Below are 24,843 nucleotides of genomic sequence, written 5' to 3' on the forward strand. Positions count from 1 at the left end.
TCACCTTGCACCTCCACAATCTAGGCAGAAAGACTTTCCACCTCAACCATCCCTCGCTGAGTGAGCTTGATCAAATGGCTTCTGAATTCCTGCAGTATGGGCACTTAGGCCTTTTCGCATGAGTGCATGGACATTCTTTGGGAGTCCAAAGCGCCATCGACCAGACGCCACTATGCTTTCAAGTGAAAGATTTTACATGTGTGTTCAAAATGAGCTCCATCCTATTCTGTGGCGGAGGATGTAATTTTATCAGATCTCTTACATTTAGCAAAATGGTCTGCAATTCTCATCTATTGCAGCCATTACTGCTTATTGAAAGTCCCCTACACTAGTCATTCTTCCAAAATCCTGTAATGAAGGATTTATTAGAGGGATTGAAGGTGTTCCCACCTGTACGTTCTCCCTCTCCTCCTTGGGAACGTAATGTGGTTCTTTCGAAACTCATGGGTACCCATTTTGAACCAATACATAAAGCATCCTTACAACATCCTACCTTGCAAGCTCTTTTTCTGGTAGCTCTTAATTTGGCGCGCAGTCAGCGAAATTCTATCTGTGCCAAAGCGCCTTACTCTGTGTTCCATGCTAACAGGGTGGTGATGGGAACTCATTTGAGTTTTCTTCCCAAGGTAGTGTTTGGTTTCCACATCAACCAGACTAGTTCACTCCCTACATTCTTACCAAATTCTCCCACACCAGTGGAAAGAGAGCTACACTCTTTAGCTCTTAAGAGAGCATTACAATTGCTTTTAGACCACACCAAACCCATCACAGTCTGGCCGTCTGTCTGTTAATTATGGCCCTATGAGGACAGACTTTTCCTCGATTAAGCAATCCAGTTCTAGATGGTTTCTTGTATCCTATTCACTTACCAATTGGCCAAAAAAAAGAATTACCTGCCAGACCAAAAGCCAACTCTACAAGGGACAAGGCGGCAACTGCAACCATACAAAGGAATGTTCCCATCTCCTAAACCTGCAAAGATGCTACTTGGAGATTGGTTCATACTTTCACAAGGCATTACTGTCTAGATTCAGACACATAAGTACAGCAGGCCTCCTTAGGAAATCTATTTCAATAATGACAGCTGCTCTTGCTTACTCTTGATTTGTCCACAGAGGTGTGGGATGGACGTGCTACTCTATTCAGTGCTTATGACTATTGATTAGGATCTCCTGGTAGAGAAGGATATGTTACTTACCTGTAATCTTAGTTCTCTTTCAGGGGAATCCTCATCAAAGTCATAAGCAACCCACCATGTCCCGGACAAATTTTGCAGGCAGCAGTTCATACATGTATGTGTTCTGTTCTTGATGTCGCACACCTAACTGTCACTGTTGGGGCATGATAGGCTACATTGGCTAACAATGCCTTTGCATTACCTCCTGTACATGTTTTATTCTATATTTAATATATGCTCCGGGGTCCCCGCAATTGGGTAGAAATATTCAGTGCTTATGATTTTGATGAGGAGTCCCCTTAAAAAGAACTAGGATTACAGTTAAGTAACTTATCCTTCTGAAACATTCTCTTAGGAATGACAGACAATAGATATTTTTGAAATCTTTATGCAAGTCAAAATACAGAATAGACCATCATGGATTAGCAGCATAGGAAAAGAACTCAGTGAAGTTCAATTTGAAATCTGACATAGATTTGTCTTCTAAGCATGGGACTAGGGGATCCCTCTGCATAAGCGAGATGCACTCATATAGTACTTTAAACTATGGGGGTTCATACTTTCAGTAGGAACACATGATTCATGAAGTTTATCTAAATCGGAAAAAGTCTAAAAGAAGCATTTCTACATAGAATACATTCAGAGATCATCCCACCACCCATACATTATGGTTCGATCATTCTTAGTCTTGTTTATACAGTTCAAATGATACAATGTTAACAGAACCAGGACAAGCAAGATTTGTCCTTGACCTATTACATTAAGGAGACTTTCAGTGAGAACCCTATTTGTGCTCCCTATTTGTGCTGACTTATGAGAAATGACCAACGTTTATTTTAGCAGTGAAATCAACAAGCATTTAGAATGCAGTAGGTCTCGCAGTTACGCGAGTTTAAGCTATTGGCATTGTAAATTACAATGGCTTTTATTGATGTTTTTAAAAATAAAACAAAAATAAAAGGCATTATTATTTGAAATGCCAATAGCTCAAACTTGATTCAATGCAAGAGCTATTGTAAATGCTTGTTGTTTTTGTTTTGTGCCACTTTTAGAAACTGGTGAAGTGGTTTATATATGTTTCTTCTAGAATATGAAACAGCAGTAAGTTTGGTGTGTACACATTTGCTTTGAGCATAATAGCTATATACGCTTGCACCTGTGCTAGCCTGACTTTTTTAGGAGGAGGTGATTCTTTCTGCAGCTGCTTACAGTCGAAGAGTTGGACTGTAACTTTCGACACAGATTTTCCTATCAAGATTTGTGAGATGGTGAATGGGCCAAATCCTGACCTGTGGTTGGTTGATTCTTCATGTGCGGGTTACATTTTATTTAAATTGTTGATAGTGATGCATTTCAGCAATATTCGTCAATGACATTAACAATTTAATAGTTACAATTACAAAGAGATTTTTGATACTTTGTTGTTACCCACTTGTTGCATGGAGTCTCTATTTGAAAGTGTCCACAGACACTATTGCATATGAATTTTTAAATCTGCCCTGTTAACCCCTTAAGCATATGTCCTGCCTTTTCCTGACCATCCATCAGGCTAAATTTCAGAATGTGCATTGAGAATATCTAACTAAATTAGCAGTGACTCTTTGGGAGTGGGTCTCAATCATTTGGAGGTTGAGTTAAGTTCTCACTCACACAAGGGTAAATGTCACACCTGATCAGAAGGGCTAGAAACTGAACATAAATGTGACACAATTTAGAGGTCTGCAGTGTGGTGTGCGACGTTTGGGTGATGTAGACACCGGGAAGCCATCCCACCATTGCGGGCCATTCCTACATACCACTTCAGTTCATGGTAGGAACTGTTTCCCATTCCTTAAGCGGCATTCTGACACTTTTGTAAGCCAATATAGTAATTTAGTGGTTTTGGTATTACCTTTTTTTTATCTTCCCTGTATTTTTTTGATCGTTTCACTGACATTACTACTCATGTTGTGATTTATAGTGCAGGTAGTGTCGAAACAATTTGTGATGTCAAATATGCTTAATAGTTCTCACTCCTGCGAATTTTCAAAAGTCGAGGGATGTGAATTAAGATCAGACAGGATGTACAAGACCTGGATGGATGCACTTTATGGACCTGCATGGATGCACTTTATGGACCTGAATGGATGCACTTTATGGTAGATACTTGATAATGGCGAGTAGATATGGTAGGTGGTAGGTATTTGGATAACAGTGCGTGGGAAGTCCGCTTGCCTTTCAACTTTCCGTGCCAATGACAGTAATATGAAAAAAGTGTCAAACTTGGTCCAAGCCCTTCCTCTTCCTGCTTGTTGCTTGATCGCCGTCCCCTCCCTTCCACGTTGCCCCTCGAAGCTTAGGTCAGACCCGCACCTAGCTCAATTATATAATGGCAAACAAAGTGTGGCAGCTTTATTTGTGATTATACCGTGTTAAAGGAAACCCATTGAGCTGAACGAGTTATGAAAGTGGCTGTCTGTCAGAGCGCGCCTCCTCTGCATGGCGGTGCCGCGCGGTGGCCCCGGCCCACCCTACCGCTGGCCACGTGGAAAGGGGCGCCGCTCATGAATATTCAGCAGCTGTCAGCGAAGGTGAAGCTGCCTCGCCATAGCATCCGGGCTGCAGGTAGCGGTTTGAACGCAGCTGCCCCCGGTGGTCTCCGAAGAACTTGTTGATAGTGAAGACTTGCGAGCATTTTGTCTCGGCACACTTGACAAAACAAAGACAACTCACTCCTCTGGTTCCATGCCACATTTTTTATTCATAAACAAGCTGTTGGCTGTAAAGACACAATAAAAGTCCGGCTCGGAGGCGGCAGGCGAACATTTGAATGCAAAGCCATGGCTGCTACAAATCCGGGCTATTGTTAGCCCGCATCCTTTCTCTCCAGCTCCCTCCCAGTGTCAATGTGTTTTGTCTCCGGCTAAACTCGGCAGGATCCCAGCCAGAGATATGCAATGAATCCCGATCAAGGGGGTAAACAAATATACAAACACATAAACAAATACACAAATAAATCAAATCTGTTTGCATAAAAATGACAAGCAACCGAAACAAAGATGGCATGGGCCAGTTGCCATGGGCCGTCCCAAAAGACGAAAGGGCGGTAACAACAAAGCCAGATATCCAATCACGCGCCACCATTTACCATAACGGATGACGCAAGCCAATCGGAAAGATGGGCGGGGATTCAAGTTCCTTTCTAAATCTAGATGCTCCGATGCGTGTGGGTATTGCTTGGGAATCTGTTCAAGAGGTGAGGAAGCTGCAGGTAGAAGTAGGCATCAGAAGAATGTTACTTTCCTTTGTTCACAATCTTTCTGGTGGATTCTCTGTCCAAAGAGCTATGTCTCAAGTTTCTAGATCCAGTCTGGCACCTGAGATATTCAGACGGCAAGGATTCTACAATATCCACCTGAAAGATAGTTACCGGAGGTAAGTAATATTTTCTTCCAAAGGGCTGATCTGGTGCCATTGGTAATATCTTGGCCTTGGTTTGGTTTAGCTTAGCTTGAGATGATGTCCATCATCCACCAACGAATATCAGAGAGCGGATGTTAGAATTGCAACTTTTATAGTTCTTTTGGATGCAGAACAAAACACCAATGTATGTGATAAAAGTTTCCTTTATGTATGAAGCCGAATGGCTAGTGGCCTGAAGTGACCAGATGGCGAAATGGACAATCCCGGAGGCAAATTACACTTGAACAGTTAAAGGAATGAGCTTCAAACACTGAAATTGTTCACATATAATGAGTTGATCAGATATAAATGATCTCCTGATTCGTTAAGCTGTGGATTCCCCTTTTAGATATGTTGTAGGAAAAGTGCATGGATAAGACTCAAATGCTGCTGATTAATCTTATGGAATCAAGGCTTGCTTATTAGTAATTAAACGTTTCCGATATTACAATGGAAGACTGATTTCACAGTTATAATTAAAATATTAAGCTTTGAAAATGTGGTGGACAGAATCAGAGCTTCAAGACTGTCTTCATACATCTGTTCTCTGATCGTCAAGTACCAAGAGCACAAAATTCTGCTCCCACCAGGCTTACACCCTCACTGGGAGATTTAGAAGATGTTATGCCAGTCAACCTATAGTTGGACAAGTATGCTGACAGACAAAGGTTTGCAAGGTCTGAAGGTTCCAGGAACTGTTCACTGAAGAAAAACAACTACTACTGATATGAAGACTGCAAGGTATTTTTGGTGACTTGTGGATTTACCCAGATATCTCTGCATGGAACCGACCACACCCAGGTCTAATGATATAGGTGGTATGGATTGAGAGAGCCTACCTACTGGAAGCAAAAAATGTGTGTTCTCTTGTGCTTCAGTGTGAGATACAGATTGAAACTCCGGTTCAAGATAATTTTATGTGGTGGCAGATTAGATTCTCAGTTGATGGAGGTAAATGACAAACTCAAAAATGAAAAAGGGTACATATTGGATATACACCAAACATAGTTCTTCACACATCCCTAATCTACTATTATTCCCTAACTATATTATAGTAAACTGTACTATCTTTCAAAATATTTTCTGAACATCCAAGGGCCTGTTATCCATTTTAATGCAATGAGGTTTATGGAGCAAGCAGCTTTCTTTTTCCACTCTAATACTGCATGTGGTGCAACAAACATAAGTTAATCTTACAAGCTCATAAGCATAAGGAAGCTACTCTGTTGTGTCTTTCTTGAAGACATCTGCCTCTTCTGCATGGTCATAACGGTTTTTATGCCTTTTGCTGGACCCTATATTTTTGCTGGCTTTAACTGTGTGCTCCCCAGCTAGCCAGTATTAAATTACCTGTGTGCCCTCTTTAACCACGGTAAATTGACTTTTACCTAATTGGAACCTTCAACTTGCGTAGAAGTCCCTAGTATATGGTGTAGAAATTGCACACATAGAAGTTAAAATGCCGCTTGTGGATTGCCATCCACTACAGTGACAAGCCTATCCTGTGTGGCTTGACTACTGCAGTGTAACCTGTTAAAATTACCCCTTGTTACAGGTAAGACCTCCCTTTTAATGATTAAGTTGCCCCTGTGTAAGCCTTCTAACCCACAAAGGTTGTGTGCATGGTTTTAAAAGTAAGACGCGTAGAAAATTAATTTTGCCATGTCTCTAAAGTGACAAGGCCCAACATAGATTTTTTTTTTTTTTTTCATTTGTTTTTTTTCATTATGGATAGCCTAGCTGTCCTAAATAGAAAAACAGAGTGCAGATTAAAATACTATTACTAAATCTCAGGAATGGGACCTGCTAGAAAAATATTATACAACTAATTTAAATAGTTATTAAAAATCTAATTAAATTGTGAGGTCGGATTTTTAAAATAAATATTAAAGCAAAGAGAACTTTCAGAAAGTTATCTTTTTCCTGCCTGAAGTTCCCAGAGGCTAATTTGCATTGCTTCTCCCAGCCAGCAATTATTCTTGAACAGGCATAACATTCCTCCCAAGAGCAAACAATAGGCTTCCATTAAAGCGCAGAGATGATACCTGTGAGCGCAGCAAAATATGCAGGCTGAGGTATGTAGACCCTCCTTTTGGCACCAGTGTCAAATCCTGCTTAGCAGGTCTGTTCAGCCACATGTAACCCTTGGGGTGTGCTTTACAGGGAGAGTACAGGATGCCAAGACAGTTCTTATGGAACCCACTGCCTGATTGCTGGAGGACCTGTTTTTATCCTACCAGACTTCTGTCTCTAGGCTTGTTGTGGGTAAAGTGCTTTTCTCAAACTGTATTTTAGTATTGATGTGTGGACACTAGGATTACATAGTACACTACTAACACACCCACAGCCCTCAGAGCCCACGTTTAGTATGGCCGAGGATTTTCACGATCTTGAAAATGCACGAACACCTGTCTTTTTGGGCCTGTTTTCTATAGCTTAAACAGAATCTGCTGCAAAAGTGGGCTGGGTTAGCCCTGGGAATTTCTACTCACTGCAGAGGGGGTGCGCAGCTACTAGCTCATGCCAGGCATAAATGTATCCTCTCCAAGACCCACTTCAGAACAATTTCTGAATCTGCAGAAGATCAGAAAAGGACTGGCTCTAGAGTCTGTGACCTGAGACTTAAAGGAATTGACCTGCTCCTTTTTTTATACCCAGGACTAGGAACGCATTTCTAGGGGCCATAATGCTGACCTGTTGTGGCTACAGTGAGAAAACATCCTGCATGAGTCTGTTTCCTGGAAGGACCCAGCTGACCAGTGGCAACTGGACCTGGACTGGGCCCTACAGTTGGCCACTGCTTGACACCCTGTTAGTCTCCAAGTAGCTCCTCTGAGGTCCTGGTGGGCTTTAGAAATATATTCCTGTGGAAGATTGGTACTTCAGAAGGTAAAATCTTTGACCAGGATGAACCTGGTTAGTGTATCTGACTCACGCTGCATAGCTGTCCACCTCAAATTGCCCTTATGGTCCCGCTCTGCTACGACCATTGACTATCATTGGTGCTTTCTGCTTTTTGGCGCTATCTTTACTTAAAACGTATGTCTAGTCCCCGTATTGGATTTGTCATGTTGGTTTCATTTTGTTTATTAAAAATTACTGTATTTTTCTAACTTGGTTTGGATTTTTTTGTGCTATTTTGACTTTGTTACACGTTGCCCTATGTTGAGCCTTTCTGTTCTGTGCCACAGCTACCAGGAAGTTGAGCTTTAGTTAATTTAGTAACTTTGAGTGTTTACTCTGAGAAGGGTTGTGATTATTCCTTGAGGTGAGTAGTCATCCACACTAATTAATCCAATTTCTTACACTTTCTGATAATGCCAGTAAATTAACTTGCTCAAGTAAATCCGAAAGCCGATATCATGCTACCGTTCAGCAGAGTGCATTGGTCCTGCTCACGCTGTTCTGACATGAACAGAAAACAAGTTACAGTTTAGCACATACAAACTCTTACTTTGCTCAAGAAGTGAAGTTAAGATATTCACATTAATAAAGACTTACAGAGGCCAGCATTAGGCCTAGTATAGCGATTTTTTACTAAATCGCAAAACCCACTCCTTTCACTGCACAAACCATGACCCTGTTAAAATGCTTCACTGCCTGCGACAGTGTTATCAGATATACAGAAAAATGCTCACAATTGAGTCTTTTATCACTAACACTAATAAGTGTGTGTGTTTTAAATTTATGTAGGTACAATATCATTGGGAAGTGGCAACCAATTTAGTTGGTGCAGTTTGTGCAATTTTGTCTGCTGCATACTACATGCAAGAGCTGAGCTTCTAGACTAATTTGTAGGTTCCCAGAAAGTAAAGTAATGGCTTTCATAGCAAATCTCTCATTAAAATATTCCCTACAACCTTTACTTACCAATTTCCAAACTTGGTCCAGTTTGCTTGCAATTGTCTGACATTTTCCAGAAAGACCAATCAAGTAAGTGAATAGCTGTCAGAATTGATGCCCAAACGCACATGAAAAGAAATAGGATTGAGAAATTGTCTCCCAAGTACTTGTTTCCATTAGTAAAATTGAGACTCAGACGTGTTTCAGGTAGCACACAAGACAAAGTAGATTTATCACAGCCTAATCCTAGGTCGTAATGTGTTGAGCAAAGTCAAGAAAAAAATGTAAAGGCATCCATAGGCTAAAACACTGGGATAATGTAAATAGAAGATCTAGACTGGAGTGTGGCAGGTATTATGAGAATATTGGTTTCAAAGTACTGCATGCATTTGATGGTTAAAATTGGATATTAAGCAGATTGTGCCTCCCCTTCCTATTACCATCATGATCTTGGCTCACATTTTTATGTGTACAGAAGCCGTCCACAAGCCTTGAGCAAACTTTGTTCACCGGTGACTTTGTAAAGAAGATATGATGCAGGTTCATAAAGTTAATTTAAACATATAGCTGTTTTACATTTCTCTTTCGGTCATTGATAATTCATTGATAGAACACTTGTTTGATGGGGTGATTGGAAAACATATTTCACTCGAGTCCAGCAAAGAATGCTGCTTATACACATTTTTGGCTTATAAAGTTAAATTAGGCACCATATGCCCAGAATCTGAAAAGCTAAGACCCCTCATCTAACTAATGATGCAATGAGGAAACGGGAAATGCTGTTGACTGAAAAAGGCAGCATAGGAGGCTATTGTCTGTGTGGGTACATCAGCACCTTGTTTAAATGTTCTCAGAAATTTGAAAGGTAAGCTGCTCACTTGATCGGGGTTCTGTTTCCAGCAACAACTAGGGTGCCTAATAGAACTTGGAGGGTATCATTTCAAAGAAAATGCCAAAATATAAAGGAAAAAATTGTAAATGTAAATCCCGAACAAAGTTTGGAATAAAATAGTACATGTTGGAGGGGACGTTAAAGTTGAATATTAAATTAGCATATGTATACTTTTTTTGTTGCTATTTTTAGTTTGCTTTACGTTAAGCCCTACATTTGTATAGTGTATCTGTATTAATTGTAGGTATTGTGAGTAGTATCACTGATTTGCGCTTGCCATGCCAACACTCATTGCAGTTTCCATTAGAAGATATGTGGGTATTATTGAAGCATCAACTATTGAAAATGTGTAGTAAAACACGTACTTTAACTTAAAATTAGTTCGACCATATCAAAGTAAGCACAGCATGCTTTCTGTGCATGTATTGCATCACCACTGCTTTAACCATTTACCCTCTGCCATACAGTGTGGCTGTAAACCCTCCCTTCTCTTCTTCCTTGTAGGGTAGCAGTTGAGGTAGTCACAACAATGACATCAGCAGATGTCTTGTGGCAGGATGGTACTGTGGAAAAGAATATCCGTTCAAATGACCTGCTGCCTGTTCACCACTTGGATAACAACGAGTTCTGTCCTGGTGATTTTGTGGTGGATAAACGAGGTATGTTGATGGTGGTAAGGATTGGCCTCTTAGTCATGCTCGGTGAATAGTGATTTGTGGCAGATGAGAAATGGGAAAATAGCAACTTAAAGCAATGACGTTTACAAATTTGAAATTGAGGTAAAAAGTTTGAATTAAATATGGCTGGTTGAAATTAAGCTTGAAGTATTCAGAAAATATGGACTTGTGTCTGAAAATAGTTTTTCTCTCTAAAGTCAAGGTCATCTGCGGATGCATTTCTGTTCAACTGGGGATTCCATATGATATTCATTAAAGTTAAAGTATCTCCGCAAACGTGCAAGATCATGGTTGCAATTTGTTTACGAAATGTCATGTTTCCCAATCCAGTCCTATTAAAAAAACTTGCCTAAAAAAGCAACATTTACTTTTTTTTTACAAATTTGCCAAAATGTAAATTAACAGTACACTCCATTAAAAGCATCACTTACATCATTAAATACTATTTAAAATAAAAGTGGAATTGGTGCCCCACTTTAAGAGAATACATATTATAAAATGCAATCCTCCTACTTCAAGGGTTTTGGAGGACTGCATTACCTCATCTTGCCCAGCAAGGTGTGTTTTGGGCAGTTTGCTTTACATCTGCACTGTCCAGAATATTCATAACACAATCTTGTGCTATTTCGAGCTGTTTTAGGATGCAAACTCCTATTTTTGGTGGGGAAGTGATTGCCTTGTATAAGTTTTCTAAGGACTTCTAACTCCTACCATGTTCTGAGGAAAAGTGTTCCTTCCCACTCCTCCCCCTTTTCTCCTGAATTCCTTGGAGATGTTTGACCTCCATGTTTTTGGCAATTCTGCTGACTCTTTAATAAACACCATAATCTAGCAATGTTTAACACCTGTCTGCATGGTTTGTCTACTTGAATCACTCAATCGGGGACTGAGGAGTTTGTCAGTAGATGTCTTACAGAAGGCAGAGGGACAGGGAAGAGGTTAGACTCTAAGCTAAAAAGGGGGCAATAGAGCAAGACGTGATCTTTTGCTTCATAGGAAAGAGGCCACCATTTTGCCTACTCTTCCTCCCATGATGGAGCTTCTGCCCCTTCTAGAGATGAGTGGGGAAACAACTTGTCACCAGCTTTCCCGATTTCGGTGCATGTCGATGTTGAGGTAGTCCATATCGATATACTGGATATTGAGAAGCAAGAGATTAACCTTGAAACATTTTGTGTAGAAACATGCACATACTTCGGCATCAATGGGTTCAGAGATATCTGGGTCAAACTACCTGTTGAGGGATACTTTAATGTCGGGGTGTCTCCGCCTCTTTTGCAAGAACTGTCTCCTGTAATCTAGAAGACATGGCAGAGGATTGTTTCACTATCTCCTTTACCACCAAACCCAGTTGATGTGATCAATCAACAGAGAATGGCTATCATTTCCCATCCATCTACAGGAACAGCTGAAGGAGTTCAACAACCTCCACAACCTTCAGCAGAAGTCCACGGCATGGGTTCCAGTGAGCTATCACCATCTGAGTATTCCTGCAAGAGATACAGTTAAGAGTAGTCTTAGCATGTCACTTGTCACAGTTGTCGTGAGATTAGAAATTCTGAATGTCTCCCAGCCTAAGAAGAAAGACATTAAGGCCGTCACCTCAGGATTCAGGCTCAGTAACCAGCTCTACTGGTTGGCATTTCCTAATTCTATCCCTTCAGGAATCTCCCCAACCGATGATATTGTAACATCCATGAGCTCTCAAATAGTGCTGCAAAATAATCCTATCTGGAGACTACCATATTTTAAGTTAGTGCATTCTCCTTTTTTGGTTCCATCCAGACAAGTCACTCGCCTCTTCATAGTGTGGTGCTGGTTCCTGTACACTAAGAACTCTGATAGATACCTTTAAAACACTTTGTCTGTCCAGGCTGTGAAACGGTCTGTAGAAGAAGTGTAATCATCTTATTCATATCTAAAGTTTCTGAAGCAATGTGCACCTGAGGATTCCTTGGTTGTAGTGGTGGTGGAAAAGCATGTTAACTCTGCAGGCTTGACTTCTTTGGCTCCACCAGCGAAGGTAAGCAAACGATGGGATGCTTTCAGGTGAAGGATTTGCCAGACATCAGCCATAACCTTATAAAAAAAATGTTTTTAAAAACAGGCTGCTCATCCTGTTGAGCCTAGTCATTTGCCCTCTTTGGAATTTGAGGCATTTTATGGAGTAGCTCTCAAAAAAAGGTTTTATGGAACTTGATAAAGAAGGGATGTGACCTTTAGACGGTCTGATTTGTTTAGCAATGGACACGAACCTGGTTACTGCAGACATTTGTAATAAACTGAGATACTCAGGCTGATGTCATTGACCCTTCAAGACCAACGATAAATTGTTGGATTAACCATTCAGTGGGTCATCTCTTTGGATCTGAGGAGGATGAGTAGATCCAGAAGAGGAAAACAGGCTGTGACTTTGAAGTCTCTAGAGCTAGAGAAGAGAAAAACATGCCCTCACATTCAATTTAAATCTTTCAGCAAGGTTGACCGACTTATCTACAGTCCTTAAGGCAAAAGACAAAATCAGTAAATGTTTCGGAAGAAAGCCTTCTCAAGGAAGAAGTAGAGGTCAATACCATTCCATACCCTCAGGGAAGGGTCCAACAGAACAATTAATCAATCATCCTGCCCCCACCGGCAAGCACCCCGATGGGTGGGACTATTTCGCAAGATCTCCCTGCAACTCAGGAAGTTATGGATAACATGAGTCGTAGATATTATGCAGAATTGAGTACATGATCACGTTTTTCAGCTCTCTCCATCGGATTCCAGCGACTGGTTTGAATCATGGAATGTTGGACTAACTGATTTTAGACACCTTGTCACCTTACAAGAAAGGTGGGAAGACATTGGAGCAATTATGTCTACTTCTGTTATTTCTTTATCAAGAAGTAGGGTCTCAAGCAAGATCACCCCCTCCCCACCATTTTGGTTGTAAGTAAGAAAAACAAATGAATGGGTAAAGAGAGCAAAATCCAGGATTCTGGCTCTTCATTAAATTGTATTACATCTTAATCAAGGTGATGGTATGTACGCTCTGCTGGAGTACGACTTTTAGAGATTCAAGTGGCAAAAATCTTTACCAATACCAAGCATTTCCCTTTGTCTGAAGTCTGCTTTCATAGGTTGTGGCAGTAGTTCCAGCAAACATCGGTACGAAGGCAGTGTTTGTTTATTAATATCTGGATGATTGGTTTATTAAAGTTTATGCTTGTCCCAAACTCCTTCAGGACCTCCAGTAACAATAAATCTACTGTGCAAGTTGTCTTCTGACATAGCATGCTCTTAGGCACAGGAAAAATAAAGGTCTCTCAAGATTTCCTTTAATTCATCACATGTCTGCCACTTCAAGTAGTATAGTTTCCTTCAGTTCGTCAAGTTTAGTCTCTTAAACGATACATGGATTTTGCGTATCTCTAGTCAGATTGTAACTTTCAGTCCGAAAACTTTATTTCGGCTGTCAGCCATAAAAGCTTATACATCGCAATATTTTTAAAACAGTAAAAGTAATAAAAGGAACAACATTAAGTGTGGTTTGGTAGACATATGGGTATACACTTAAACCAAGACAATAAGTTTAACAGTATATTAAAAGGATGATGCAAGGGGATACCTTAACATGATAATGTGCGTCTTTTAATCAGCCACATTGAAAATAAAAATTTCACTATCACTGTAACAAATACAGGCGATGAGTCCTATTTGAACAGCCTAAACAAATTTCTATAGTTTCTAACCCCCAAATTTTTGGCGAGTTGTATAATCCATTTTCTACGGGGGTTTGTATAGGCTTTACAGAAAAATATGACGTGTACCTCTGTCTCTTCGTCAACACCACACCCGGGACAAGGCTGTCTACAGGAACCAGCCCACTTATTCGTTCTACAAAAAAGAGGAAGTGATCCATGTCTAAATTGCATGTAAAGTTTCTTAGCAATTAACGGATGGATCAGGTCTAATGCAGGCTCAAAGCTGTATCCAATCTTCACCTTGAGGAATACCGAGGTCAGATTGGTTCTATTTTTAGTCCGCAGGATCTGCATTAAATTATATTCCTCCAAAGCTTTGGCCAAAATCTTTTTTGGTAGAGCAGGGCATAACTCCTCAGGTGTATGCCAGAGTTCTTCTCTCCCGATTGCCCTCAAAGATTTTTTTACATGGGCTAGCCACGGGATGTCGCCTGCCTTTGGGAGCATCAAGATAGATTTCAGTTCCTCCCGAAAGTTTGCAAGTTCAGGAGTGCTCCATAATCGGTGCCAATACATGACCGGGCGTGTGGCTACCAGATCAGCGATTGGGTGTATGCCCAAATCCATCCTGAGAGGGTGAATGGGGGTACTTGAAGGTAGTGGCAGTAGTTGTCTCATAAAATGGTTTTCTGACTTGGTTAAAATCTGGGCTGAGTTATGACCCCAGAGTTCAGCACCGTATACCACCACCCCTCTCGCCTGAGTTTTGTATACCTCTACTAGTGGGCTAATTAGCTTTAGTGGGCTTTCTTTGTGCATCTTTAGGATGCCCCCTGTTATCTGTGTAAATTTTAAATTAGCTTTTGATATCTGGGGGCCCCAATTCATTTTATTATTAAGTGTTAAGCCCAAGTAGTCAAATGCTCACCCGTTCTAGATATAGGCCATCCAGTTTTGGAATGGGGCAATTTGTGGTGTCCGCGTGAAGAACCATATATTTGGTCTTGCTCACATTTATGACCAGGTTCCTTTTCCTGCAGAATGAAGCAAATCCATCCAGGACTCTTTCCATCCCCATAGGGGTCCTGGACAGGAGCAGGGTGTCATCTGCGAACATTAGTGCTGGTATTTTCCTGCCCGCCAACCTGGGTGCATCTACATCTCTTAAATCCAAGAGTTCGTCTACCAGCCCATTTAGGAAAAGAGGGTTGGCGCTAATACGCAGCCCTGCCTAACTCCCTTCTCAACTCGAAAAGGGGAAGTTGGTTCCCCATTTAGGCCGAACCTAACTCTGGCAAAGGTGTCTTTATGTAAATGCTCTAGAAGGTAACATAGGTGGGGGGGGCACTCCCATCCCTTTTAACAACTCCCACAGCTGTCGGCGATCTACCATATCGAAGGCAGACTTTAGGTCTACAAAAGAGATAAAGGCCGCCTCCTTCTAGAATAATAGATTTCCAATGGATCATCTGTAATCTAAACAGTTGATCTATTGTTGACATTTTAGCTCTAAAGCCCACCTGCAGTGGTGTTAAAATGTTGGAATCGTCCATCCATTCTTGAAGTCTCCCTAATAAAACTCGCGCAAAAATCTTCTGGGCCACATCAATTAAGTTGATCGGTCTATAGTTTGCTGGATCAAGAGGGGAGCCCTTTTTGTGAATGGGTATGATCTCGGCGCCGGCCCAAGTCGGGGGTAACGGCATTCCAGCCAAAATTGCATTAAAAAGAGCCAATAGATATGGAACCCAAATGTCCGGCTCACTCTTGTATAGATCACCTGGGATCCTGTCTAGGCCTAGGGCTTTATTTGGGAGTACTTTACTCAGAGCCATTTTAACTTCAGCAAGCGTACACATTTGAACCGCACCCAGATTAGGGGGTAAGGTTTCATTAGGCAGGGAAACGGGGACGTCTAGTTCTGTTGTTTTAAATGCATAAAGGTCTTCAAAATGACGACGCCATATTTCCTTCCCTAAGTTAGGTTGTACTGCTTGTTGGGCACCTGATGACCCTGTTTTAACCAAATTCCAAAATGACCTTGAGTCCCTTTTCTTTAACGCGATAGAGATCTCCTCCCATCTATTAAATTCCCAATCTTTTTTAGCTTCCTCAGTAACTTTCTTAAAATGTATCCTCGCCTCCTTGACCAGTAACTTATTTCCCTTTTTTAAATTTGTTAGGAAGACTTAACTTGGCTTCACTACAGGATTTATTGTACCAGGCATTTTTCCCACGCGTGGCTGCTTCCGGTTTCCTCCTAGTTTCCCGATAAAAATGGGTCGCCAGGATGCCACAGAGATCTACATGTGTAGGTCCTATCGTAGCCTGAGCGGAGGATCCCTCTCCCAAAGCAGCATCACCCAGCACCCTCTCCAAAAGGGGGTAGATCTCCCTATACATATCTTTTAACTCCCTATGGGATTGGGCGATCTTCTCCCATCTAACTCGTCGAGCGCCACAACTTATAACCATGGCCGTTACAGGAACCAAGTCACTGCCCAGATCAGAACTATTTCTACAACCCTCCATAATTGCAACAATGGAGTTATGATCACTTTCACAGCGTTGTTTTACTTCGAAATCCAGGATCCTAGACCACAATCCCATACTAAACAATATGTAATCGATGATGGAAGCGTGTCCATTCCTCTCAAATGTAAACTTGCCTGGATTATCTGCCGGAAATCTACCATTGCATGCTCTTAATGAAAAAGTGAGGGTTAACGAAGTGAGTTGGAGAACCAAAGGTGTCCAACCCCTCGTAGTGTAAGAATTACATAAGGGAATTGCCCATACTTGGTCCTCTTCCTGTGACACTGGGGTGGACAGCCCATTGAGGGGTTCATAGTGGCAATTAAAGTCTCCACCAATAATCCGGTGTCCTCGGTTGGTAGATGAGCTCAGGAATTCCTCTAGGCTAGTGAGGGTGCTGGAAACTTGGCCATAATTCACTGGGCGAGAGTAGATGTTAATCAAACTCAGCTCGTGGTTATCCTGAAAGGTCATTGCTAGGCACATAATATCAGCCGAGTCAGTGTTGATCTTCCTGATTGCGCAGCCCAGGTGCGTTCGCACCCATATAGTCAGCCCACCAGATGGCCTCCCCCTTCTGGACCTCACTGCCGATTCCCAATAGGTAACGTACCCTAGGCGATGGTAGGCCTTCGATGCCCAAGTTTCCTGAAAAAGACAAATGTCGTGCTCATCAATGAATTCCCCCCAATCGGCGGAGTCCATCGAGGAGGATAAGCCCGCCACATTCCATGATAACATTTTTTGATAAACAAATTTTTATTGTGTTTTGCGGCATAAAGAACAGTATCAAGAATGATATACAGCAGTTCATTGAACAAGGCATCAGTAACTTCAATCGGGGAAGCATCAATAAACAATTGCAAAGACCCTCCCACCCTCCCCCATCCTCCGTCCCCACCCTCTGCGCCCCCACCCTTCAAACCAGGCCCCCCAGCCATTTCCCCCATATCTTGCGGAATTTTTTTGGGCAGCCCCGTGCAGCATATAACGACTGCTCCTAGGCCGCACACCAATCCACCCCTCTATTCCAGGTAGCCACTCTGGGCGGGTCCGGCTGTGACCACACTGCCGCTATATCTCTCTTAGCCACCATAAGGGCAGTGGCGAGGAAGTACTTCTCGTTACGGGACCCGTCCATCCCGTCCATGATGCCCAGCAGGGCCATTCTAGGCTCGTGGGGAACCTCCCATTCCAGGACCTCCGCTAGCTCGGCTTCGATCGCTGCCCAGTAGTCCTCTAGACGGGAACGAGACCACACCATGTGGAAAAAATCCGCCGGAGCCACCCCACAACGAGTGCAGGAGGCGTCCACACGGAGGCCCGCCCGATACAGGCGGTCCGGAGTCAGGTAGGCAGTTTGGAGGTAATAGATTTGGATGAGCCGCAGCCTAGCGGAGGTGGTAAGCGACCGAGGGCCCATAAGGGCGTCCCTTCAGTCCGCCTCATCCAGGGGTCCCACCCAGGCCTCCCATCGCTGTTTGAGCCCGCTCCAGTCCACCGGGGTATTGTTAATCAGGGATTTATAAATGCGGGATATAACCCCCTTCCCCAGATACCCCAACATCACCTGAGCCTCAGGTGGGCTATGGGAAGGCAGTCTGGAGTCTAGAGGGACGTGAGCCCGGACCGCGTGGCGCAATTGAAGGTAGCGGTAGAATTGGGAGGGCTGCAGCGAGAAGCGGGTCTGAAGCTCCTGGAAGGAACACATGCGGCTCCCACGCCATAAATCGCCCAGACAAGAGATACCAAGAAGATCCCACTGCCGAAAGCCCGCTAGTCCCACCACCTCCCGCAGCCATGTCCCGTGCCAAAGCGGAGTGAGTTGCGTGGACGTCCCCGACCATCTAGTGTGCCGCAGGGCCGCGCGCCACGCGAGAAAGGGAGCCCGCACGACGTCGGGGAGTGACAGGGGGACCGTTGTGCCATAGAGCATGTTTTGGATGGAGGAGAACCCGAGGCAGTGCACCTCGAGTCGATAAGCCGGGTCGCCCCAGCCCCCCGAGAACCAGTCATGGATCACCAATAGCTGGGTGGCCAGATAATAAAGGTAGAGGTTAGTCATGCTCAGGCCGCCGTCATAGGAGGGGACCCTGCATCGATCCAAGGCCAGCCGAGGCCTACCGCCGCCCCAGAGGAATTTGGTCACCATTTTATCCAGTTCTCGGAACCACGGGCGCGGAAAAGGGCATGGAGTGTTTTGTAGCATGTAAAGTAACTTGGGGAGGATCATCATCTTATATAGAGCGACTCTCCCTTGCGGATTCAATGGGAGGGACTGCCACCGGAGCATATCTGATCTGGTTTTGTTGACTACTGGAGCCACATTGAGGGCCCAGCAGAGTTCCGGAAGGAGGGTGACCCAAATCCCCAGGTACTTAAAGGAGAGTCTCCGGAGGGGAATATCCGATTGCCAGTCGAAACATTCCCGCGACGGGTGTAGCGGGACTAGAACGGATTTTTTGGGGTTCAGATGAAGACCCGACGCTTGGCCGAACCGATGGAGGATCCGGCGGACCTGGGGTCCCGAGGTCGCTGGATCCGAAAGATAGAGGAGGGCATCGTCCGCGTATAGGGCGATCTTGTCGGGGGCCACATCTGGCCATTCCCATCCGCGAAGAACGGGTTCCGCGCGAATCAGCACCCCCAGGGGTTCCATCGCCAGAGCGAAAAGGAGGGGCGAGAGCGGACCTCCCTGGCTCGTCCCCCGACCTATGGGAAACGGGCGAGATAGAGCCCCATTGACCAACACACGGGCCCGCGGGTGCGCATATAGGACCATTACCATGGCACGGAACCGGGGACCGAAGCCCATACGCTCCAGGACGTCACCTAAGTACGCCCATCCCACGGAATCGAAGGCCTTTTCAAAGTCGACCAAGAGGAGGGCCAGATAGGGGGAAAGGCGGCCGCGGTGCGCCATCGCGAGGTGGAGGCGCCGCAGGCAGTGTCTGGTCCCCCGCTCCGGCATAAAGCCACATTGATCCGGGTGGACCAGGGAGGCGAGCGATGGGCGTAACCGCTGCGCCAGGACTGTGGCATAGATTTTGAGTTCGGTGTTAATAAGGGATATCGGCCGGTAGTCGGAGCAGGACCGCGAGGGAGGCTGTGTCTTGGGGAGGGCAACTATGGTTGCTGTGTCCGTTTCGGGCTGGAACGAACCAGTCTCCACCACGGCCGCAAAGAGGTACCGAAGCCTCGGGGCCAGAGTCTCACGATAGTGAGCGTAGTACTCCTGGGGGAACCCGTCGGGTCCCGGGGTCTTCCCAGGTGCCAGGCGGCCGATCGCCCCTTCAATCTCCTGCAGCTCGATCTGCGAATCAAGGGCCTCAGAAACCTCAGGCTGCAGCCGCGCAAGCGTCGCCCCGCTTGTCCCCAGCAACTCCTCTAGGGAGAGCGTGGACGGCCGGAGACGGTACAGTTGGGAATAATAGTCAGCGAACGCCTGGGCTATCGCCACCGAGGCCGTGTGGACGCCACCCGCAGGGTCCGCGATGGCCGGAATGATCCTGCCCGCCCGGGGATAGGTCGCCAGGCGGTGGAGAAGAGTGCCGTTTTTGTCTCCCCAACCGTACACCCGGGCCACCGAGGAGCGCCATAGAGTCTTCGCCGCCTCCAGGGAGTGTAGGCGAATCTCTTCCCGCAGGAAGGCCAAGCGACGAGACCGTGCGGCATCATCTAAGTCCCCCAGACTACGCTTCAGTTCCAAGGCTTGGGCCTCGCATTCCGCGAGCTTCTGGGATTGAGCCCGCCGTTGGCGTTGCAGATGCCCTTTAGCGGCGCCCCGAACAGTCGCCTTGCCGGCCTCCCACAGGACGGCAGGGGAGATGACGGAGCCCTCATTATGAGAGTAATAGTCGGCTATCTCTCCCCCGACCGCCTTCCGAAAAGCCTTGTCGTGGAGGAACCAGGCGTTCAAACGCCACATCGGACGGGCAGAGAGGGGGGGGGGGCCGAGAGCGAGGAGCACTGGCGAGTGGTCCGAAAGGCCCCTCGGGAGAATGCGTACGTCCCGCACCCCCGCGCAATCGGTGGAGGGTACGAAGATGAGGTCGATCCGGGCATGGGAGTGATGGGCCGCCGACGTGTGGGTGTATTGGCGCGTCTGCGGGTGCCAGATCCTCCAGACATCGCAGAGGCCCTGTGATTCCGCCCAAGAGGAGAGCTGTTTTGCACGGGCGACGCGGGTCAAGGAGACCGGACCCGTCGAGTCCAGGTGGGGCGAGTAGACAGCGTTGAAGTCCCCGCCGAGAATGAGGGCACCCGCAGAGAGTGTCGGGAGGATACCCGCTGCGTGGTAGAGGGCCGACGGCAGGAGGGACGGCGCCGCGTAGAGGGACATCAGGGTAAGGGGTCGCCCCTCCAGAGTGCCACATACCACCACTACCATACCCTGGGGGTCCAAAAGCACCCGGGTCAGGACAAAGGGGAAGGACTTGCGAAGCAAAATGGCCACCCCCCGGGATCCCCGTGCAAAACCTGAATGCCATACCCTGTCATAACCGTAACGGCCAAGGAAGGGACAGTTGTTACCCAACAGGTGAGTCTCCTGGAGGAGGAGCACATCGATCTCTGCACGTTGTGCATATTTGAGGACCGCCATGCGTTTGAAACGGTCCAAAAGACCATTGACGTTCCAGGAAAGTATGCGCATGGCGGCCCTAGGGACAGGTGGGTCATCCATAGTCGAGGACAGAAGAGGGGGCCAGTGGAGGAGTGTCTGAGCAGGCTCCTAGAGAGGAAGGACAGCGGAGCATCGGGTGAGAGAGCAGGACAAACAGTACATGATACCTTAGCACAACAGATAAGGGGGAGTCATCCCCCACCAACAAAATCTCCCCAACGAGGAAGAAACAACCCCAAACCAACCCCAACCCCCCACCCCCCACCCTATACTTCGAAAACGGAAGCATCTGTCGCCCGAACCAAATGGAAGAACCACCAAGCTAAAACGCTTGGGCTTGAGCGCTAGTGGACCCCTGATACATCAAAAGTCAAGCCTGATTTACCTGCCCTGGCCAAGAGCAACACTGACAGCGGAGCATTCCACCCCCTGCCCAGGCACCTCCCACCCCCCCCCCTCCCCAAAAAGAGGCAAAGAAAGTCAAATGTTAGGGCTGTGAGAGAGGTCCGAAGTGTCCACCAACTCGGCCGGGTGGGTTGCAGGGCCTGTGAGCCGGGGCGACTCGGCCCGCCGCCCATCCGCCACGGGACTGACGTGTGCGGCCGAGGAGGCAGAGGAGGTTCTCGATCCCCGGCGTGGCCGTCCCCCAGGGCGCGTGGTGATCGCCTCCCCCGTTGTGCGCTCCCGGGGTAATGTGCGATGCCGCTGACGGGTCTTCGATGTCCGGGGTCTCCCCCGTCTCCCCCGCGCACCCGGAGGCGATCCGCGCCCAGAGCGCTGCAGGGGGTGCTCCTCCGTCAACCAGGTCCAGGCCGCCTGCGGGGTATCGAAGAAAAGAGTCTTTTGCTGGAAGACGACCCGGAGGCGGGCCGGGAACTGGAGCTGGTATTGGAGTCCCAGAGAGCGCAGCTTTTGTTTCACTTCAGTGTAGGAGCGACGCAGCTCTTGGACTTCGCGGGTGTAGTCCGGGAATACCATGATTTTGTGGTTCTGGTAGTGGAGGGCGTCCGTGCGCCGGGCTTCGCGGAGAATGGCATCTCGGTCACGGAAATTTAAGAGCTTGAGGATGAACGGCCGGGGTGGTGCCCCGGGGGGCCAGGGAGCGGTGGGCTCTCTCCACCACGAACGAAGCCGACAGGCTGTCCTCCGGCATCCAGGACCGGAACCAGCGCTCCATGAAGTCGTCCGCCCGGCCCGATTCAACTCCCTCCGGGAATCCCACTAAGCGCAGGTTGCTGCGCCGAGCGCGGTTTTCTGCATCCTCGACCCGGCGGTGTAACTCCTTAGTGGGTGGTCAGCTCCCGAACCTGATCTTGTAGATGGCGGATGTCATCCTCAGCCGTGGATATCCGGGACTCGGCTTCCGAAATGCGGGTGGTGGCAGTTCTCAGATCCTGCCGGAGAAGAGCGACGTCCACTTTGACTTCTCCCACCATGCCCTCGAGTGAGGCGCGGGACGAGTTGATGGCCTGCAGGATGGCAGCCAGGTCTGCAGCGGGGGCCGGGACCTGTTCGCCCGTGGGGCCGGGCCCCTTGTCGGAGGTCGTGAATTTGTCCATCCTGGTTTGGGTGGCCCCGGACGCCGGCTTGGCGGCCCTGTCCTTACCCATTTCTGGGGCGGCCGTCAGCGGAGGAGGGCAACGGGCTGGCCTGCGGGACTGCAACGGGCGGTCAGGCTGTCGCAGGACCAGCAGGAGGCCCGGCCGGGAGGTCCCACGGTTGGAAACGGCTGGGTAGCACCAGCCTCAACGGTCAAGCCCCGCCGGGCATCTCATCGGGACTGCCCGTCCAACCCCTGGTCGCAGGGGCGCCCGCAAGCTCCCCTCAACAAAGCGAGGTCCAGCAATGTAGGTCCCAGTTCCAGGCCACCGGTCCGCCACTCGGGGGCCCCCCAGCCGGTAGTCGCAAGGTCGCAACCTCCGTCGCAGCCCACCTCTCCAAGGGGACAGTTCGCCAGTTCAGTCTCCCCGCGGTCCCCAGGGGGGGGGCATGGTGCCACTCGTCGGGGTCCTCAGCCGGGGGCCCAAGCGATGGAGAGGGGGGGGGAGAGGGGGGACAGCACACACACCCCTCGGCCGCCGATATGCGGCCCGAATCAGGGAAGGCCCCCCCGCACCCGGAGTCCGCAATCAGTCTTGGGCCGACGGAGCCGGCTCCGCGCTGCAGCCAGGAGGAGAAGGGAGGGAGAAGGGGGGGGGCTGGGGGCCCGGGCCGCCCGGCCGCCGACACACGGCCCGATGGGGGGGGGGACTCCCCTTCACAGCCAACCCCACAGTTGCCCCGGTGAAGCGGTCGCAGCCAGCCGCACTCACCGCCTGATCTGCCGCTCTGCGCCGCCTGGGGGGGTCCGTTTAAGCACTCCCGGGGCTCCGGAAAGCAGCAGCGGAGCAGGGCAGCACCCGGCCAGCGCCAGCAGCACCCGCGGCAGCCCCGCGGCCGCCGCGTCTTCAGCCTCAGCAGGATCAGGCCTGCGCCCCTCGTGGGCGCCGCGGGCTAAATTTCCCAGCTCGCCCGAGCCGCGGCTCCACAGCCGCCACTTTCCGCCGTCGGTCTGGTTCCGCGACGGCTGGGCAGGCTCCCAATGCCCGCAGCGTCCCAGGATTCGGTGTGGGGCAGCAGGGCAGCTTCACAGGCCCCCGCACTTCGAGCGAGCCGGCCAGGGCAGTCCAGGAGAGGAGTCAGCAGGATTTGCAGGGACCGATGCCGGGAGCCTCAGTGAAAGGCTTCCATGACAGTCCGGCTCCACCTAGCGCACCCATGATAACATGTTTAGCCCCTTAGCATGATTTGAGCAATGGATATCAGAATGTATGGGTTGGGGGGGGGGGAATATCTCCAGATCTTATGTTTTCCCTAATGTTGTCGGTTAGCCCTGGAGGAGTGGAGAGCCTAGGGAGTGTCGAATAGTTGGAAAAAGAATCGGGGTAGATCTCAGTTGTCTTTGGGTAACAAAAAAACAATTTTTTCACCCTTGTTTGGTGGTTTATCCCTTTAGTACAACTATCATCTAGCTCAGGGATCAGGGCGAATGCAAGGAGTCACCCCGTTCTAATCTCGTGACATTCCTGTCCTTCCATGAGGTCACACCTTCAATCCTTGGACTAACCTGACAAAGAGGGGGTTCCTGCGCACTCACCCAGGTGTGGGCCTCCCCCTTCACAGGATCACTGGGTCCAGCATCAACAGCTGGCAACAGTCAATCGACACATTCAAGCAGGCTGAACCTATTGTGACATGGTATATTAAAACGTAAATCATGTTGGAATGCCTCTGGGATTCCTTGCGGTCCTGAACCCATCCCACCTATAACCTCATATGGCTTCACTGGGCCCATCCTATAATTAAATACTTCCAACGGGTAAAAGTGTGGTAGAAAGGAAGTTTGGATTCCATCGACTGTTCTTGGCCACGCCCCACCCCCCAGGTACTTAACCAACTTACACATAAGACCTCTACAGGAGTGTTTGAAAGAACAGTGGTTCCGAAGTTCAGAAAGTTGAGACACCAATCTGTCTTGTGATGCCTTGCTCCCCTTGAAATGATGGTGTAAGACTTTTGGCTGAAGTAGTTCGCTGTCCTCTGATTTCTTCTCAAACAGGGATGAATGACTCTTTGTGGGGCACCAAGAGCTCCCCTAGACAATCTTGTCCCTCAGCAGCTTAATCTTCAATGGAGAAAGGGTGACACATAAATTTGAGCAGAGGGCAGTTCACCTTCATTTTTAAACATAGTTTTAGGTTGGTTGAAAAAAAGCACTTACTTGTGAGACTGAGCAGAGCTCAGGGGACACCATGCAGAAAGTGCAGTGGAAATATGAGGCACAGTAGCCTCATGGGGTATTTCTAATAGCTTACTGAATGGTTGGACTTTCTTTCTAAAATGGAGTGGGTTGGTTAATGATGTGACTATGTTAAAACTTTGGTTAATGATGTGACTATGTTAAAGCTTATGCAGGCTATGTTTAACAT

The 24,843-nt window shown here is 47.3% G+C and overlaps 1 protein-coding gene across 1 annotated transcript in view; it reads left to right on the forward strand.

The window, feature by feature from the left end:
• Nucleotides 1–24,843, forward strand: part of UBE2O (ubiquitin conjugating enzyme E2 O) — a 563,443-nt gene that overhangs the window by 331,216 nt on the left and 207,384 nt on the right. The window contains exon 10 of the mRNA XM_085616919.1: nucleotides 9,858–10,012. Within this exon, the coding sequence (XP_085473045.1) occupies nucleotides 9,858–10,012 (155 nt within the window). The remainder of the gene's footprint in view (nucleotides 1–9,857; nucleotides 10,013–24,843) is intronic.

This window comes from Triturus cristatus, chromosome 7, assembly GCF_964204655.1.
Source record: "Triturus cristatus chromosome 7, aTriCri1.1, whole genome shotgun sequence".
In the NCBI taxonomy this organism is placed as follows: Eukaryota; Metazoa; Chordata; class Amphibia; order Caudata; family Salamandridae; genus Triturus; species Triturus cristatus.